This window comes from Varanus komodoensis, unplaced genomic scaffold (genome assembly GCF_004798865.1).
Source record: "Varanus komodoensis strain SLA01 unplaced genomic scaffold, ASM479886v1 scaffold1, whole genome shotgun sequence".
Taxonomy (NCBI): domain Eukaryota; kingdom Metazoa; phylum Chordata; class Lepidosauria; order Squamata; family Varanidae; genus Varanus; species Varanus komodoensis.
In genome coordinates, this window is record NW_025335268.1 from 127,038,229 (window position 1) to 127,055,782 (window position 17,554).

At 43.3% G+C, this 17,554-nt stretch overlaps 1 protein-coding gene across 1 annotated transcript; it reads left to right on the forward strand.

The window, feature by feature from the left end:
* Positions 1-1,526: 1,526 nt before the first annotated feature.
* BYSL (bystin like) lies at positions 1,527-11,613 on the forward strand. The gene is made up of 7 exons (XM_044445166.1): positions 1,527-1,885; positions 5,163-5,322; positions 7,101-7,239; positions 7,542-7,675; positions 9,089-9,249; positions 9,453-9,555; positions 10,655-11,613. The coding sequence occupies exons 1-7, from the start codon at positions 1,600-1,602 to the stop codon at positions 11,001-11,003; spliced, it is 1,332 nt and encodes a 443-aa protein (XP_044301101.1). The 5' UTR covers positions 1,527-1,599; the 3' UTR covers positions 11,004-11,613.
* Positions 11,614-17,554: the final 5,941 nt, after the last annotated feature.

The window sequence follows — 17,554 nt, forward strand, 5'->3', positions numbered from 1 at the left end:
CAGAATCGTGTAGAGCCATCCGCAGCTCAGAAAGAAGCGATGGCCCGTCCTGCGAGGGACGCCCGCGCTGTCCGATCGTCAGAAGTCGCCCCAAGCGCGCTAAGCACCTGCCCTGCTAAGCGCTAGGAGAGGCGACGGCTGCCGCTCGAAGAGTTAACACCTGGATGCGATGCTTTCCAAAATGAAGGATCAAGACTTGTCCACCTCTCTCTTGTTCCCAGGGAAGCTGGCAGAGCCGAATTCGACTGTCTCCAGACCCTTCCTCCGCACCTCATTTCATCTTGAGACTCTGCCCATGCATGGTACAGACAGCCTGTCCACAACAACCTCTCGCCTCGCCCTTCATCCCTGCCAAGCTGCTTTCTGCAACATTTTGGCTGCTGACGAGATCTGGCGATTTAGCTTAGTAGCAGAGCTACTTTCCAGTTTAGAGGGAGACAAAGAGAGAGCTAGTGTGTTTGTAGGACAGCTGTTCATAGAAATTAAAGACAAGTGGATGATTTTACAGTAACTGTGCCTGCTCATCACCCTGGCTTCCTCAACAAACGACAGAAGACAGAAATCCCTGCTATTACTAATTCGGATCTTATTTTATCACTTTAATTTGATAGAACTTTTAGACAAGCCTACCCCAACCTGGTGCCCCCCCCCGGTGTGTAGGACTACACTTCTCATCATGCGCGACTATTGCCATAATTAATGGGGCCGATAAGAACTGAAGTTAAAATAGCTAGAGGGCACCAGATCGGGGAAGGTAGTTTTAGACATTTACACTGCAGTTCGTGTCTACTCTGAAGCAAGTTTCATTGAGTTCAATGACACTTCCTACAAGATGCAAGTGTATGTATATCTTTGTAGACATAAAAGCACAAGGCGGTTGAATGCAAGTCAATAGATTCCAAGGGTTCACTATGAAGCGGAGCTCTGGGTTTGGGATGGGAAAGACTCTGAGGGGACAGTTCAACCGGATCGACCTATCCTGTATCTCAAGCCAATATTGTGTGGCTTGAACTATAATAATGTAAATATATTAAACCCTCAACTTGCAATGTGAACGCTGAATTCTGAAAGGTTTGTTGGAAGCGACTCTCCCTGACACTCCTGGCCCACCTGCCATACGGAGATATCAGACTGTATTTGCACTGGAATTTACATAGTCAAGGGTGTTTTTTTAAGTGTTTAAGGGCGCAATCATATACATATCTCTACTGAAAATGTCTTACAACTCTTAGCATCTTCCAACCAGCTGACTAAATTCGCATAGGGCTGCACCCTAAATATATTGAAAGCCGGGGAAACCGACCTGAATTAGAGGGAGCATAAACTGCTCTTTGCCACTACTTTTTGTAGCGGGGTGGTCACCCTGATGTCAGACCGCACCTACAGTACATATTGCATTCTTCCATTGATTGCTATGGGTCACTAGCGGGCGGGGTGGTGGTGGTAAAGATAAGGTAGAAGAACTCAGAAATCACCTATCCAGCAACAAAACTTATCTTTCCATTTTTTCTATCTCTGTAGACGGAAGGGCACCCGTGAGGCGCATGCGCTCTTGCAGCTCCCTGGTCTCACACGTGTGCCGTTCCTTTGCTCGGGATCATGCCTAAAGTGAAGCGGCCGAGGGGCTCCAGCGGAGCGGCGGCAGCGGGGAATATTCCGCTAGCTGAGCAGATCGCTCTGGCCGACTCGGTGAAGCCCGTCACGCGGGTGAAGCGGCGCGGCAAAGCGGCGAAACATGGCGGTGGCGAAGAGGACGAGTACGTCGATGAGAAGCTCTCCCGCCGGATCCTGGAGCAGGCTCGGATCCAGCAAGAGGAACTGGAGGCCGAACACGGCGCGGGTGGAAGAAACGAGCTCAAGACGAAGAAAAAGACGACCGTGCTGGGTGAGTGAGCGAGCAGACGACGACGACCACGGCTAGAGCAAAGGGCATCGCTTAGCGAAGAAAAAGAGGGACAGAATGGATCTGGAGCAGTTTTTGGCTTGGGCATGCCAGGAGTGGGTTTATTATTTATTCATACTATTTGTATCCCGCTGTTTTACCTGTGAGAAGCTCCAGATGGCTTACATAATCCTCCTCTCCTCCATTTTATCTCCACAACAACCCTGTAAGGTAGGTTAGGTTGCGAAAGGCTCCAGAGAGCTGAGTGGGGACTGGGACCAGGATTTCCCGAGTCCAAGTCCAGCGCTCTAACCACTATACTTTGCTGGTTCCCAATGTAGTCCACCCCATCTAGAGGGCACCAGGTTGGATGGAATCGCTCAGTCGTAGAGCCTGTGTTTTTCCATGCAAGAAAGTCATGGGTTTCATTCCTGGCTTTTCCAAGTAGGCAGGGCTGGAAAAGGCACCTATCTGAAACCTTGAGGAGGATGCAGCAATGGTCAATTTGCTGTAAGGAAGCTTCCTTTGTCCCTGCTTATAATCAGAAACTGTGCTCTTTCATCTTTGGTATAGTTTATAAAATAACCTTGCTCATCACTAGGAGAGAAAGATGAGTCTTGTTGCTGGATAGGTGATTTCTGAGTTCTTCCACCTTTTTTACCCCCTCCCCTGCTAATTAAGCTGGGAATGATAACCATCAGATCAGAGAAGTCTGCTGTGTTTGTATGCCGCTGTTGCCAGTGGAATACAGTAGAGCAGGCAAAAGTTCAAAACTATTCTGACAGGCCATTTTTCTCAGTTTTTTTTTATTGCAGATGCAATATATTGCAGATGCAATATCTGCAATAAAATGCAGATTTTTTTTAAAAGCACCTAAAAATGCAAAGTTGGAATGAGACAAGCTAGTGCATTATATTGCTATCCCTCAGATGCTTCAGTGGTAGACCAAGATTTGCCCTGCATAATGTGAAATTCCTCTCAGAATGCATATTGTTTTTCTGGACCCAACATGATATTGTTGTTCATCTTAAAGTTGGTTTAGTACACTGGATAGCCCATCCTCTGCTGTGTATCGCAAGTCTGTTTACATGTAATAGCGGAGAGTTATGGGTTAATTAAACTCATGAGTTGCTGGGTTGCATGCCTGCTATGTCACCATGCTCTGCAGCCTCTAATCAATCCAGTTGAAGGTTACTTTGTGATGTGCAAAGCGGGATACAATAGTTTTTTCAAGCCCCAGTTAGTCTAAAAACTAATCTTAGGTTAACTGTGGGTTGTTTAATCTGCAATTAATCCATAGCATCTGTATTTGAAAATCACCAAATTGGACTCACAAGATGTTGCATATTCAGAACAATAGTAGAATATAACGCCAGCAAATTGCAGGTTTAATTAAAACAGGGTTTTCTATCATTATGTGCAAAGTGGGACAGTGTGTTGGCTTGTACAAAGAAATGTGCAAAGTGCAAAGAAACTTGTCAAATCATCGTTTCTTATCCTTAGTTTCCCCATCTATATATAGAATGTATCTGTGGAAATTTGAGAAGAATAAGCTGTATTTAAACATACTATACCAGTGTTCCTATTTCTGATGCCCATGAATTTATCTGAAAGTCTAAATAGAATCTTTGTTCATATGACTGTAGGCATATTGGCTCTGCAGCTGTGATCCAGGCCTTTTGCAAAGTTCCTGGTCATGAGGAACAAATCTCAATGTATAAAACTTGCACATTTGTAGGTTCAGCTGAACGTCTAAACTGGAAGCTGGGACAGTGGATACTATCCCTGTACACATGTGCACATACATTCAGTGAATGTATGAAAAGAGCTAAAAGTTGTACAGTACTGTGCAAGCTGAAAAGTCAAGCATAGAAATAGTAGGAATAGCCTTATTTCTGTGGTGCTATATTCATAAATCCATCCTCTTGGTTTCTGGTGCCTGAAAGAAGTAGTTGGGAAATGCAGAAGCACTTAGTTCAGCATCATTATTTTGAATCAAGGCAGTTTATATTGTGTTCTCTTAGAAAAGACTTTCGAGATATTTCAGATTTCAAAATAACCAGCATTGGAGCTTGGCACACAGTTGCAGAGTCAGTTCAATATATTTTGCTACCTGAGCCTTTACTGGACCTTCCCCTCCCAAGTCAAGGTATAGAGTACCCTAGTCTAGTCAAAGTTGTTATGAAACAAGACAGACAATCTCACAAGCACCCTCCAATCTCCTGGGTAGTAAAAATGTAACAATAATAAATTAATAACAATTTGTTGGGTTTCATAGTGACCGCAATCAGCTGCTGGAGATGGCAACTTGATTCTGTCAGATGGAAGGGCTGGCTCTGTCCAGTTGGAGAAATGAGTATGATTTCCCCCAGCACTTTTTGTAGTTAATCTGGCTTTTTGACAAACTCAGTATTTTATATTTTACTATTAATTTGAAGAATTCATACACAAATGCTTTTAAGTTAGCTTACAATAATACAGCCACAATTAAAAGAGATCAGATAAATTCATAAGAAAATGCAACACAGCAGAGTAATAGAATAAGATGCTAGCATAAAACCAAAACATCACACCAACAATTAAAAAGTCGTAGACAAAGTTTTTTTTACCAGTTGTAGAGAAGAAACTAAGATGGCACCAGCTCAGCCTTGCAGCTAGAGAGGTGCAGATTCCAGAGACAAGTGCCACAACAGAAAATGCTTGGATTCCCGTTGTCACCTGCCTCACTTGGGACTCCTAGCAGGGACACCATTTGGGGAAAGACAACAGGCATCTTTTTGGATGATCTGCGGGTAGTGACATCACACCATTGGAAATGGGAAGCCTTTCTGTCACACTTACATTCCCTGCGGTCATTCCCCCCTGAGCCCAAGAAGGAGCCTGGCTGATTTATGACTGGCCAAATTAGAAAATGACCCAGTTCACACATCACAGCAGCAATTCCTGTGTTGTTTAAGCCAGGAATTGCAGTGATGATGTATGCCCTCTGTTTCTTTTCAGTTAACAACCCAGAAACTGAATTGCTTTATGATTTCAGAACTCAGAAATTCTGGGTTGTTCATGGGATAAACAACTTAGTGTTAAAACAACAACAAACCATGGTCAATTGTTGGGTTAACTCTGGGTTCCTCACCTCAACTTCTAACTTAATCAACCCAGGACTTGCCACTGTGATGTGCAAATTGAGAGCACCAGTGTTTTTCCAAGCATAGGTTTGTCAGGGAAACTGGTGCTTTGCTGAAATATCCAGAAGGATTTGATTTTGTTGTACCTTTTCTAGGACCTGCCTCAAAAGATGGAGATTCAGATACAGAAGATGATGAGTGGCCATCACTGGAAAAAGCTGCTGCCATGAAGGAAGAGTATTGTGAAGAGATTATAGTGAATCCAGAAGATGAAAAGGCCATTGAGATGTTTATGAACAAGAACCCACCATTGAGGTAAGCCTCCGATTACCATAGATGGCTCTTTGAGTGAAATGATTTGTTTTGTGGCTCTAGTTGCTGGGATTGGCCTAAAAACTGTTGACATGGAAGATAAGGAAGTTTCACTTGTTTATGATTTTAAGCACTATAAACTGTTCAGAGAACTTTAGCTGTTGGGCAGGATAAAAGTTAAATAAATTAATGTTTATTTCAGAAAGAGATCTATAAACCTCCAATTGTGCAGTGTATTTGAATGTCAAATGCCTTGTTTCATGTAGGAAAGCTCTTCAGTTTAAAATATATTATTGCTTTGCTTCACTAAGCTATGTGCAGGGCTGTGAAAATATTTGAAATTTCTGGGCTCTCAGGTGACCTTGAATTTTTCTAGGCTTTATCATGTACCGTTCTCCCTCCCTTTTTCCTCATTTCATCACCTGCCAAATGAAAAGCAAGCCTTCAAGGGTGAAATGCCTGTAATTTATTAGATAGAGGGCTTGCTTTTTTCTCATTGGAAATCATTCTTTATTAGAGAGTTTGACCTGGTTCATAGTTGTGGTGTTGCCAGATTCCTTTCCCACATCAGTTTTGGCCTGGTAAGTCTGATACACAGAGATAATCCCGTGTAAGCTAATACAAGTAGCACTTGTTCACATAAGACAGAATAACAGCAATTCTCATGATTTTGGTAGAGCCTTCTGGAGTCATGATATTATAGCAATGGCTACAATTCCATGTAGCCCCTCTTCCTATATAAGAATATGTGTACAGTCTTGCATTTCATGTGGAGCAGAGACTGAACATGTAGAGGCAATTCAGCAGTAATACTGTAAAGAATATGAAATCCATTTATTGAATCCAAGCATTATATTGCTGCTGCATGTAGGGAAACTGATGCAATTGTTTGCATGATTGTCAGATTCTCAGAGGGAAAATTAAGCCATACTACAGCCAGCACCCAGCTATATTTCTTATTCTGTTTTTACTTAATTTAGCCAGCAGATGGTGCTTTCGGAGTAGCATGCATATTTCATAATGCATGCTACCTCGCACTGATTGCTGTAGGCACAAATTTATGGCCTTCATATTGTCCATATTCCTTGGATTTTTTTAATAACATGGCCTGCACATGTGTTTGTACAACATAGACCTAACTTGCACATAACAAACCATAGCATAATTAACCATGGTTTGTTGAAGTGTGGGTTGTTGTTAATCTATACTGGGTTAAGTATGATTTATTAAGCATGAACAACTGATGAAATGAACTCATGGTTTACTGCTGAACTGTGTACTCTAGGTAGTTTAAACCATAAGCTGTCATTACATGAGAACCCAGAAGCCTGGGTTGTTCATCAGTTATTTTTCCAGGCAAAAGCAGTAAAAAATAGTAGTAATTCTGTGCACATTTTTGATGTGCTGTCACCGATTAGCTTCCAATAACAATTTTTTCATCTTTTAAAACTTTTCAACTTTCTAATTGGTATCTCAGATGAAATGAGATGAAATAAAATAGGTATTGGTTTGCTTTCCAATCTCTTAGAACAAAACCATCATAAGTGATAACATAGGTTTCCATCTGCAGCAGCATTTTGAACTGAACAATTTCAGTATGTCAGTCCATTTGAAGAAGAAGGGTGTCATTGAAAGGGTGTCATGCGTGGAACCGTAATCTGCCCAGGAAGAAACCAAACTTTGAAACCATCTTATTACTGCCTCTGCTGTTGGACTTACCAGCAGTGAGGGAGGGGGCGATAAGTTCTTGGCCCCATTTTGTTTCCTTTGATACCAACTAGGCGCACCTTGGCAGATATTATCATGGAGAAGATCACAGAAAAACAAACAGAGGTAGAGACTGTGATGTCGGAAATATCAGGTCAGCCCATGCCACAGCTTAACCCTCGTGTCATAGAGGTCTACAAGGGCGTCAGAGAAGTAAGTAACACTGCGTGTGCGTGTACGTGTGCGTGTATGAGACGCAGGCTGAAGCCAAGCCGCTACGGAGCCTAGACATCCTACTTCTGCCCGCTGTCTACATGCTACCACGGCAGGCTTGGGCAGCAGTAGTTGGCACTGCATGTAAGATCATATATTATCGATAACAATATGAATTGGGATTATTTTCTTTGATAATGAGTTGCTAGTATTTTTGCTGGTATGTGCAAAAACATATTTGTAGGAGATCTTGTAAACAAATGAACTTTGGAATAATCCATGTTACATAACCATTTTTAAAGGTGCTGTCAAAATATAGGAGTGGAAAACTGCCCAAAGCCTTCAAAATCATCCCGGCTTTGTCCAACTGGGAGCAGATCCTTTATATCACAGAGCCAGAAGCATGGACGGCAGCTGCCATGTACCAGGCAACCAGGTGGGAGACTTGTGGTAACTTGGTTGTCAATAAGGCAGTGACCTGAGTCCTCCTCCTCACTATCCCCTCTCAACTGTCACAATTCCCATGAGTCTCTGTTTTTAGCTCCAGTCTGATTTCTCTTGCAGTTGGTTGAATAACCAAAACACAGTACTACAGTATCAACATGCAAACGAATCTCAGGCTTGATGAACTACAGAAACAAAGGGAGGTGCTGTGGTTGACTTTTAGTATTGATTCTCATTTCCGATAGATATATGCAATCCTATTCATGCAAATTGTAAGGCATGGATTTTCCTCCACATGTGAAGTGTGAGTGTGTCGCATGTGGTTGCACATGCACTGTCCTGTGCTTGAGTTCCCAGCTTTTCAGAGGTGGAATAATATTTCAAATTTCTGGACACTATTTTGAAAATGTTTTTAGGAGTTTTGGGAATTGGGTTGCTTTGATTTTTATGTGTAAATCTCTGCATTCATTTCCTATCCCTCTGGTCCTGCCACTTATGTGCAGGGTCATCCATTCCTGGCTATTATGACAGGCATAAGACCCTTCTTGATCTTTAAAAATAAAAAAAAGACTTCTCTAGTTAGTTCAGTCATTCCTGTTTAGATACGTTTGGTCAAGATGAGTATACAGTGTTAAATTAAAATAGCCTCTGTAGTGTTACCACTTTGAGTTGGAAGGACCCAAAGGGAGCATAGTACTCAGATTTAGGGGGTATAGTGCAGTGGGTTTTGCAGGCAAGCAACAAGTGTGAACGTATTTGAAATTTCTTTCATGATCTCTCTCACACAACTTTGGTTCCTCTTTCTCTCTGGTGACACTGTGCAGTGTATGGCTGGCTGAAAATATGGGCCAGTGCAACAGTTGATTTCCTTTTATAGATAGACTGCTATCCATAGGACTGTAGATAAAGCTTCCCCAATCTGGTGTAGTCCAACACATTTGAAGTTCAGTTCCCATAATTCCCAGATAGCATGGTCATGGGAATGATGAAGGTTGTAGCCCAACAAATTTGGAATGTATTAAGTTGGAGATTATTTTTCATAGTCATTGCCTCAGTGTAATAAACTGCATGGACTTCTTATAAAGCATTGTTTTGGGAACCAAAACTTTTTCAGATCTAGCTTTTAAGTGGTATGTGCATTTTCTGGGTTTGCATTTTTTACTATATATAGTTACGTTTTACATTATATTTGGTATTAAAGAGCAATTATAGACATTCGCACATAAAATATGTACATAGATATCCACACTCCAGGCAAGTTTGCAGTCAGGATGGGAGGCATTATGTGGATGCTGCCATGTTAAATGCCTGGTATAATATGAGTTCAGGGAGGGGAGCTGATTCATGCATGCTTCCCAACTTTTCTAACATGATTTTGTTTTCTGGCCTTTGTTGTTGCTCCCAGAATCTTTTCATCTAACCTCAAAGAGAGGATGGCCCAGAGATTCTACAATTTGGTGCTACTCCCACGAGTCAGAGATGACATTGCTGAATATAAGCGCCTCAATTTCCACCTTTACATGGCATTGAAGAAGGCCTTGTTCAAGCCTGGAGCTTGGTTCAAAGGTAAAGGGGACATGGATCTTGGAGGCTGACACCTTGCTTTGCTTGTTTCCTAGGCTGATAACAATTTTTGTGCCAGCCAGTTGGCCTTTAAAATACTGAAGACCTGAATAAAAGCTTTGCTCTGGGGTTGGACTTTTGATGGAATGCTTTGCATGTTCTATTGGAAAAGCCTGTTTAAATTCTTACCCACTGTCTCTACCCAGGGATCCTCATCCCCTTGTGTGAGTCAGGAACATGCACACTGCGGGAAGCCGTCATTGTGGGCAGCATCCTCACCAAGTGCTCTATCCCTGTCCTTCATTCTGGGTAAGGAACACTGGGCTCATGTGAGGGTGGAAGGAAAATAGCACTAAAACATCAACGTTGGTTACGCTTTTCTGCCTGTCACCCATGTGTCCCTGCCCACCACCCAAGGATCAGGAATCATGCTGCAGAAATGTCTTTGGAATCTTGGGGGAAGATCTGCTTTGTTTTCCTGGCAGAATCTTCTCTGCAGCCATGCTGGCAGCTGGATTGCAGTTCTCCCATATGATTAATAAAGGCAGCCCACCAGAGACTATCTGCTAGATTAGAAATTCTCTTGTCTGTGTTTGGGATTTCCAACATGGTGTTCATAGGCATCAGTGTGACCACAGACAACCTCTTTTGGCACCCACTAAGGTCCTTGGTCCCCCTGTTTCAATTTGATTTTTAACTGGAAGCCTAGTATGTTGCAGAAGTTGTGCCTTCCAGTGCCATCTTGTTTTGGGTTCAGAAGGTTAGCTTTATGTTTTGGAGCTCAGACCCCACATTTTTCTTGTACTTGAACAAATTGTATTAATTTTATTCTTACCATGTGCCTTCTGGGAAGTGAGTATTTTTGTTACTGGCCATGGCTACCATGACAGCCATTTTATGAATGGGCAAGCCCCCTTCCCCAGTCATTATAATACTTTTTAGATGATTTTGGACAACTACTTCTACTTCATGCTAGAATCAATTTTGGCATTCAGTACTTCTGTAACGAAGGTTGCCATCTTTTCCACTGTCGTGTCTCCTCTGCCTTTAACAGTGGTCTGCTGCACAGAAAGCAGGTCGGAGACACCTACAGTTAGCAGAAGCAGCTGACAACTCCCATTGTGGCTCTTTGAACACTGTGGACTTCCATCACAACATTAAACTGCCTTTTGGCTGGTTCCTCTTGGGCTTTGTCATTTCCCTAGCCAAGTGTGCCTATTACTTCCTCATTGTCACAAGTACAGGCTTCCTCTTTTAAAGACAACTTAAAAGTTCCCTTGAGTGATTCTCGGCCCCCCACCCTCTACCACCTTGTCTCTCTTCACTGGGAGAGGCAGCTGAAGGATTATTCAGTGATACGGACCTACAGCAGATCCTCGGTTGCTTCTTTTTTGCTTCACCCCTGCAGGGCTGCAATGCTCAAGATTGCTGAGATGGAGTACAGTGGGGCCAATAGCATCTTCCTTCGCCTGCTCATTGATAAGAAGTATGCCCTGCCCTTCCGTGTGGTAGACGCCCTGGTCTTTCACTTCCTAGCCTTCCGGACTGACCAGCGGACCCTGCCCGTCCTGTGGCACCAGTGCTTCTTGACCTTTACTCAGCGCTACAAAGAGGACTTGTCCTCAGAACAGAAGGAAGCTCTCCTGGAACTGCTCAAGTTCCACAGCCATCCCCAAATCTCCCCTGAGATCCGCAGGGAACTTGTGAATTCCAAGTGTCGGGACGTGGAGAGTGTGCAACCAGTGGCAATGGAGTGAATGGATGGGTAAAATTGCTTCCATATATTGGGCTCTTCACTTGCTGTGATTTTGCTCCTGGTGGGATTTAAGAAGTTAAGGGCAGCAGCTGCTTCGGTTTTGAGGCTACTGCAACATAGTATAAAATGAATGGGGTTTGTCCCTTCTACACTATGAGTCTGGCAAGTCTTCCTTTATGCAAGTTCAAAAGCATTTGGAGCATTTTTCCCCTTAAACTTGCCCATTTGCTCATGGAGAGATTTGTTTTAGAAACCAGGATCCCTCCCATGTGATTCCTTTCATGATAGACTTTAGAGACCTCAACTGTCAGAAAGTACTAGAAGATGCATATTAAATGATAGCAGGGAGCAGATCGATGGGGGGCAAAGAGCATCAGTTAGAGGTGGCATCTGGCAAGCGGATGCTGCTGTACTGGCAGAAGCCCTTGGACCACCCCTTGAGTGCTGGTCAAGCCAGAAGGGGTGTGAGTTTCAACTGTACTGACTTACACTTGGGATGTGTACTTGAATGCCATTGACTGCTTCTAGATTGATCTCACCTTTCCTGGCTTAGGTCACTTTGAAAGCTGAAGCTTTTCTTTGAAAATAAAGTTTTGTACCCCACCTCTCAACCAAGTGATTCTCAAGGCAGTTTGCAACAGGTTCTAATAATTGCTGTTATTACAGGAATACAGTTTGTTGTTGTAATAATCACAGAACCTGCCCTACAAAATCACATGCACAGACACCCTTGAACATCTCTTAGTCCAGGAGTGCTGGATCTCTCAGCCTGAGGGCTACATTTAGTTTCATTTCTCAGGGAGCCACTTTCCAGTGGTGAGGTGAGCCAAAGGCAAAAAGGCTGTAGATAGCAAAATACTTTCATGTTTAGCTTAATGTTTGTGCTGCTAGTAACTAAGGCTTAGAGGCATTTCAGACTTAGAGAAGAAAGTTTGTGCCAGCCAGGAAACAATTAAATGTTTGGCACTTAGGAGAAAGGGGTGGAGCCTGGGGAAGAGGGAGCAGTTATTTGGGTGGGTTTTCTCCTTGCTGCAGTTTTTCCTTGGAGACAGGGAGTTCAGGTTCCCTGTACCCCCAGCCAATAGCAGGGGCTGAAGCATGCTTTCCTTTAACATACTATTCCCCAGGCAACTCAGCTGTAATTTAACTTGAAAGCAGTACACAGCCATGGAGAATACTCCACCTAAACTGCTCCTCTAAGAAAATCCTTAGAAAGCGACTCCCCTCAGATTGCATGCTGTTTCTGAACCAGCTTTTCTCCAGGAATCTCTAAGCCGGTGTAAAGCTCTTTCTGAGTAGGACAAGAACGGGTCAAGCTCCAAGCAGCTTGGCTGGGGAAGATCTAGTCACATGGGGTTCAAAGAGCCACCCCAGATTTAAGGACACACAGTCTTGTCTTCCCCCCTTGGTAAATTTAATCCTGTTACTTACATTTTTCAAACAGTATCATTGGATTCTAATTCTGAATTCTCATTGCTTTAATTTCTTTCCTCCCATTTTTTTTACATCTGAATAGATGGCTATATGGGGATGTTGTTCAATCTGTTGGATAAGCCATGAATTTCAAGGGTAACTCAAGGCCTGTCCAGCTTTAGAAATAAAAACAAACCAAAGCTTGGTTAAGGCCCAAACTTAATTTCCCATATGACCCCAGGGAAGATGCTTAAATGTAAGTGTCCACAACAACTTTTGGATGGTGATCTCGGTTGACATACACATGCTGTAGCATATGTATAAGCTGAGCCAGGTTTAGGTTCAGGTTTAGAAAGCTTTCCCACTTTTATAGATTCTAACTCGTGTGTATATGGTCTGTTGATGTGGCTCTTCAGCTTGAACCTCCAGGTGAAGGAAGCCTTGTTTAAAAGCAAAGGAACTCTGTTGTCAGGGAAAGGTGACAATTGCTGCTGCTATATAGTACTGTTCTATTCTCCTGTTCCTGTACGCTTACTGTTTTCCAAAATATGGCATGAGTTCCAGTCCCCCTTCCCTGGTTTATGACAAAACTACTGGACAGAAAAATGACTAGGTCTTTGGTCAAATTAAATCTCTAGGTTATCTAAGAGTGGGATCATATGCCTATTTAGGCAGAAGAAAGCAGTCTCCAGGCAGCCAGACATTCCCCCCTAAGTATTCATAGGATTGTACCCTAAGTGGTATCTTCATGATTTGCATATGAATCTGAAGAGAAAAGGTGGGCCTTCTTTATTTTTCTCTGATACTGCTTTTCATATGTGTATGATTCATCTAATAAAAGACCTCTGTGTGAGGGAAGGGAGAGAATAACTTTGAACCTTTTAATTGTGTAATAAACAACAGTAAATACATGGGCCATCAATAATTGTAAAATCATTTGATTATTGATCATATGTTGAGTGGCTCAACAGGGGAGAACATCTCTAGTCCAAGCTGTGTAATGTGTCCCAAGCTTTTTCAGCCTAACAGTTCTCCAAGCTGACCATAGGAAGCTAGTGGAGGTAGGGAAGCTGTATTTTTGTTAGTTGATTCAATAAATGATTTCCAAGTCCCCTGAAATCTTTATTATATTTCTGCCTTTTTTCTGCAGGAACTCAATGCAGCATTAATAACCTTTCTCTTCTCCATTTTATCTTTACAAAAAACCTTGTAAGCTGAGAGTGAGCAACTGGCCCAAAGTCAGCCGGTCCACTTCATGGCCAAGTGGCGATTAAAATCCATGCTGCCAGAGTTCCAATCCAACACTAACCACCATGCCTCACTGTGGCCTAACTGCTTTGGAACTTGAGTTATTCTATTCATTTCCTTAAAGTTTTGTTTTTGCTTCAATTCCATAATAGATGGTTCTGCTTTGGACCTCCAGTTTGCTGCTATTTCTGACCTGGTCACAATCCAAAGCTGACAGTACTTTATGTTTTAATTTTGCATCCATCCATCCCAAGGCACAATGATATGAGCCCTGTAGCTGTAGCGAGCTCTATGCTTTGCTGAGTCACATCCCTAGCATAAATGCCTGTACATGGAGGCAATCCCTCCACCACATGTATTAGAGGATCATCATGCTGCCAACAAGAGGGCTCAAGGCATGGCTGATAGGGCTTAAATTTCAGCAATGTGGCACACTGTGTCTCATTTTCATAAGTTTGTTAGGGAAAATTGCTCACGGACTGTAAAAAAGAGTTGGGGCATTCAGTGTTTTCAGTGAAAACATTTTTCACCCTATTCACAAAGCCTAATGTGGCCATGCTGCTGCTTCCAGACAGTACGATGAAAATGATACAGAAGGTTAAGATCCCCAGAACCATGGACAACGGTCTTCCGTAAGCCCACCCCTCTCCCCAAACACACCCCTGCCATGCACAATGCCTCCCCTTGGCTTGCATTGACTCCTTTCCATGCTGGAGCCTGGTTCCAGCAGCGCAGTGTTAAGCACTAGCATGAAAGATCACCAACCGCTTAGCACTCCACACTGCTTCAGTGGGCTAATTTACCTGCTCTGCATAGAGTTAACAGCTTTTGCTTGCGACTGGTTCAGCCGAATGCTGCCAAGGAGATGGATGGAAGACGTGCAAATTGTTCAGTAATCTGTGCTCCAGCAAGCTGCTGTCCTGGGAGACATCTCCTAGCACAAACAAATCTGCTGCTCAGAGGAGCCACTCAACCAAATCTCCCCTGGAGCTAAAACCTGTTCAAACCAATTACTCTTCCTTTCCCAGCTGCTGTGGGAACAGCACAGAGTTTGTCTGTCATTCAGGATGACAGCAATGGATTCTGTTGAGTGACTGTGGACACCAGAAGGGCCAAAAGCACAAACGAAGTTAATGCAACCCTAAGGCTGCACCTTCCTGAAAAAAACAGAAGGTACTGCCTTGCTGACTCCCTGCCAAGATTCAAGGGTTGCCCTTGGATATCCTCACATTCTTGCTAATCAAGGTTTGGAAAGCGGATGCAACAGGCCCCAGGCTTGCAGGAGGAAACATGCAACAGAAAGAGCCAGCATATCAGAGTGCCTGTGGTCATGGGAAAGGGAAGGACTTAAAATCTGCAATGCAATACCCTTAATATTCATGTGAGTTAAATTAGTGCCTGATGTATACATCATTTTGGCAATGGCAGAAAAGAGCAATTCTACTGATAATGTGTATGGCTTTAGAACAGGCCAGAACAACCCAATGAGGGCAAGGGATGGAGGAAGCATGACAGACGAGCCACAGGATCTCAAGCCCTGGTAGGCATATGCCAAGAGACCAGAATGTAGCGGGTGAGGGACGGTGGAGGTTAAGTCAGCCGGTCCATTCCATGGCTGGCAATCCCTTTGAGGCCATGTCAGGAAAACAGGAATGGTGGTATCCAGCAAATCCAAAGCTGCCCTGTATCCCTGCCTGTCCACTCGTTCTGCTGTCACCATCGAGAGAGCACCAACAATGAAGTGGTACTCTAAAGACCACAAGATTACAATCTTGGTCACGAAATCTAAGTATTTAATCTATGATTAACTGTGAAACAATTATTTTTAATGCTACAGGAAATGGGGCACATCTTAGAAAAGGTTTTCTTGGGGGTGTGGAGCCAGCATAAAAATGAGAGGGCTGCCTAGAGCAAGCGCTCCATTCCTATGCCATCAAATCATCTCCGACCCATGGCACCCCATGAATGAAAGCCCTCCAAGATGCCCTGTCCTTCACAGCCCTGCTCAGCTCTCGTTAGGACCCAAGGCTGTGGCTTCCTTTATGGAATCGAGCCACCTTAGTTAGTCTTTCTCTTCTTTGACTTCCCCCAGCATTGTCTTCTCCAGTGAATCTTGCCTTCCCGATGTGCCCTAAGTACAACTTCTCTTTCATCCATTTTCTTCCAGAGGAAGTCCTGGCTTAATTTGATCTACCACTCACTTGTTCATCCTTCTGACAATCCAGGGTGTTCACGAAGTGCTCCTCCAACACCAGGTTTCACACACATCAATCTCCCTTCCTTCAGCTTTCTTCATCGTCCAGCTTTCACACACTATAAAGCAGAGACCAACCTTCTGAAAGTCTTTGCCACACTTCAGCAGATAAGCCTTCAGTTTGCAACATGGTCTTGAGTACCTCTTCCTTTCCGAAATCCAGCTTAAACATCAGGCATTTTTGCACCATATATGGTAAAATTCTTTGCCACACCTTGTGGATTTTGTTTATAGAAAATTAGTGAAATGGTCAGTAATTGCGACACTCTTTTACATCTCCTTGCTATGGGATTGGGATGCATACTGAACATTTCTAGTCTGCGGGCTGCTTTGTTTTCTGTATTTGTTGGCATATTCTTGTTAGGATTTGGACCGATTTAATTCTCTGCAGCTTGAAATATTCATGCCCTCTCTATTCCAGGTGCTTTATGGGATTTTATAGGATAAAGGCATGAACTATTTGGGTTGCCTGTAAACCTATGAACTCATAGACTTAGAGACCCTACACAGAGGAGTGTAGATGATAGAGTGGTGATACCTGCCTCTGACCTGCATTTTTCCTAGATAGCCATTTTTGCTGCAAAGGGAGCAGTAAGGAGGCTACAGAGAATACATTATTCCCTGGCATCTAGTCTCCTCCTCTATCCACCTATCAGACTACCCCTTTACCTCTTCTGAGGTTGAATTCCTGACCTCTGAGGCAGCCAGCATAGCTCTTTCCAAGACAGCTGTGAGGAAAGACTGAGAAAACTGCGAGCTGTGAGGCCAGAGCTGTTTACCACCCTTGGGTATGAGGGTCCAACATAGTACATGCCCCAAAAACTTCTAGGGAGCCATGGGATTCCCCCCTTGCCCCTGCCCCGACTTGTTTTATGCTTACCACCTGCATCAGGAGCTCAGCCCAAGGAACAATTAAAAGGAACAGTGATTTAGCACACATCCAATTCTCTGCTTCTAGACCAATATGACGTTCTCCCTGTAATCGGCCATAGTATGATGGACCATCTGTTTCCAAACAGTTAAAAGATAGAGTATGCTACAGTGGTCCTCATGGGACATAGCTACGGCATGCATCAGCTCACGTGCCTCCTCACACATCCTTCAGCCTTGTTCCTGTGTCTTCTACTTACACACGCTGCTGATAAAATACTGGCTGTAATAGACCAACTTGGATCAGTTACCATCCAGAACCACCTTCTGGAAAATGACACAGCTGAGAATCTTCTGAAACAATCTGCCACACTGCAATGAAAAGGTTTACTGATCAAATCATTGAAGTCTTTATAAGGCAGAAATCGAGAGCAGTGATTATTTTTTATTCTTAATAGCACCTATAAAACAAACAAGCATCATCAGAGGAAGCCAGGCTACATTCTGCATCTACTGGATTATTTCCAATGTTAGTTCTACTTCAAAGAAGCCCACTGAAATGAATGTTTTAGACTAACAATAAATATAACCCACAGAGGGTACAATCCTATACATGTTTAGATGTTAAAATGTTCCCCAACTCCCAGGCAGCACAACTGACTGGGGAATTCTAGGAGTTGTAGGGTTTTTTTCCTGTCTAAATATGCATAGACTGCGCCCTTGATCATTTAAATCATATTTCCAGAGTTTAGGAAGGCAAGACAATG

Coding starts and splice junctions, on each gene's coding strand:
- BYSL (XM_044445166.1), top strand. CDS start 1,600: ATGCCTAAAGTGAAGCGGCCGAGGGGCTCCAGCGGAGCGGCGGCAGCG. Junction 5,323..7,100: donor AACAAGAACCCACCATTGAG/GTAAGCCTCCGA, acceptor GATACCAACTAG/GCGCACCTTGGCAGATATTA. Junction 9,556..10,654: donor ATCCCTGTCCTTCATTCTGG/GTAAGGAACACT, acceptor TCACCCCTGCAG/GGCTGCAATGCTCAAGATTG.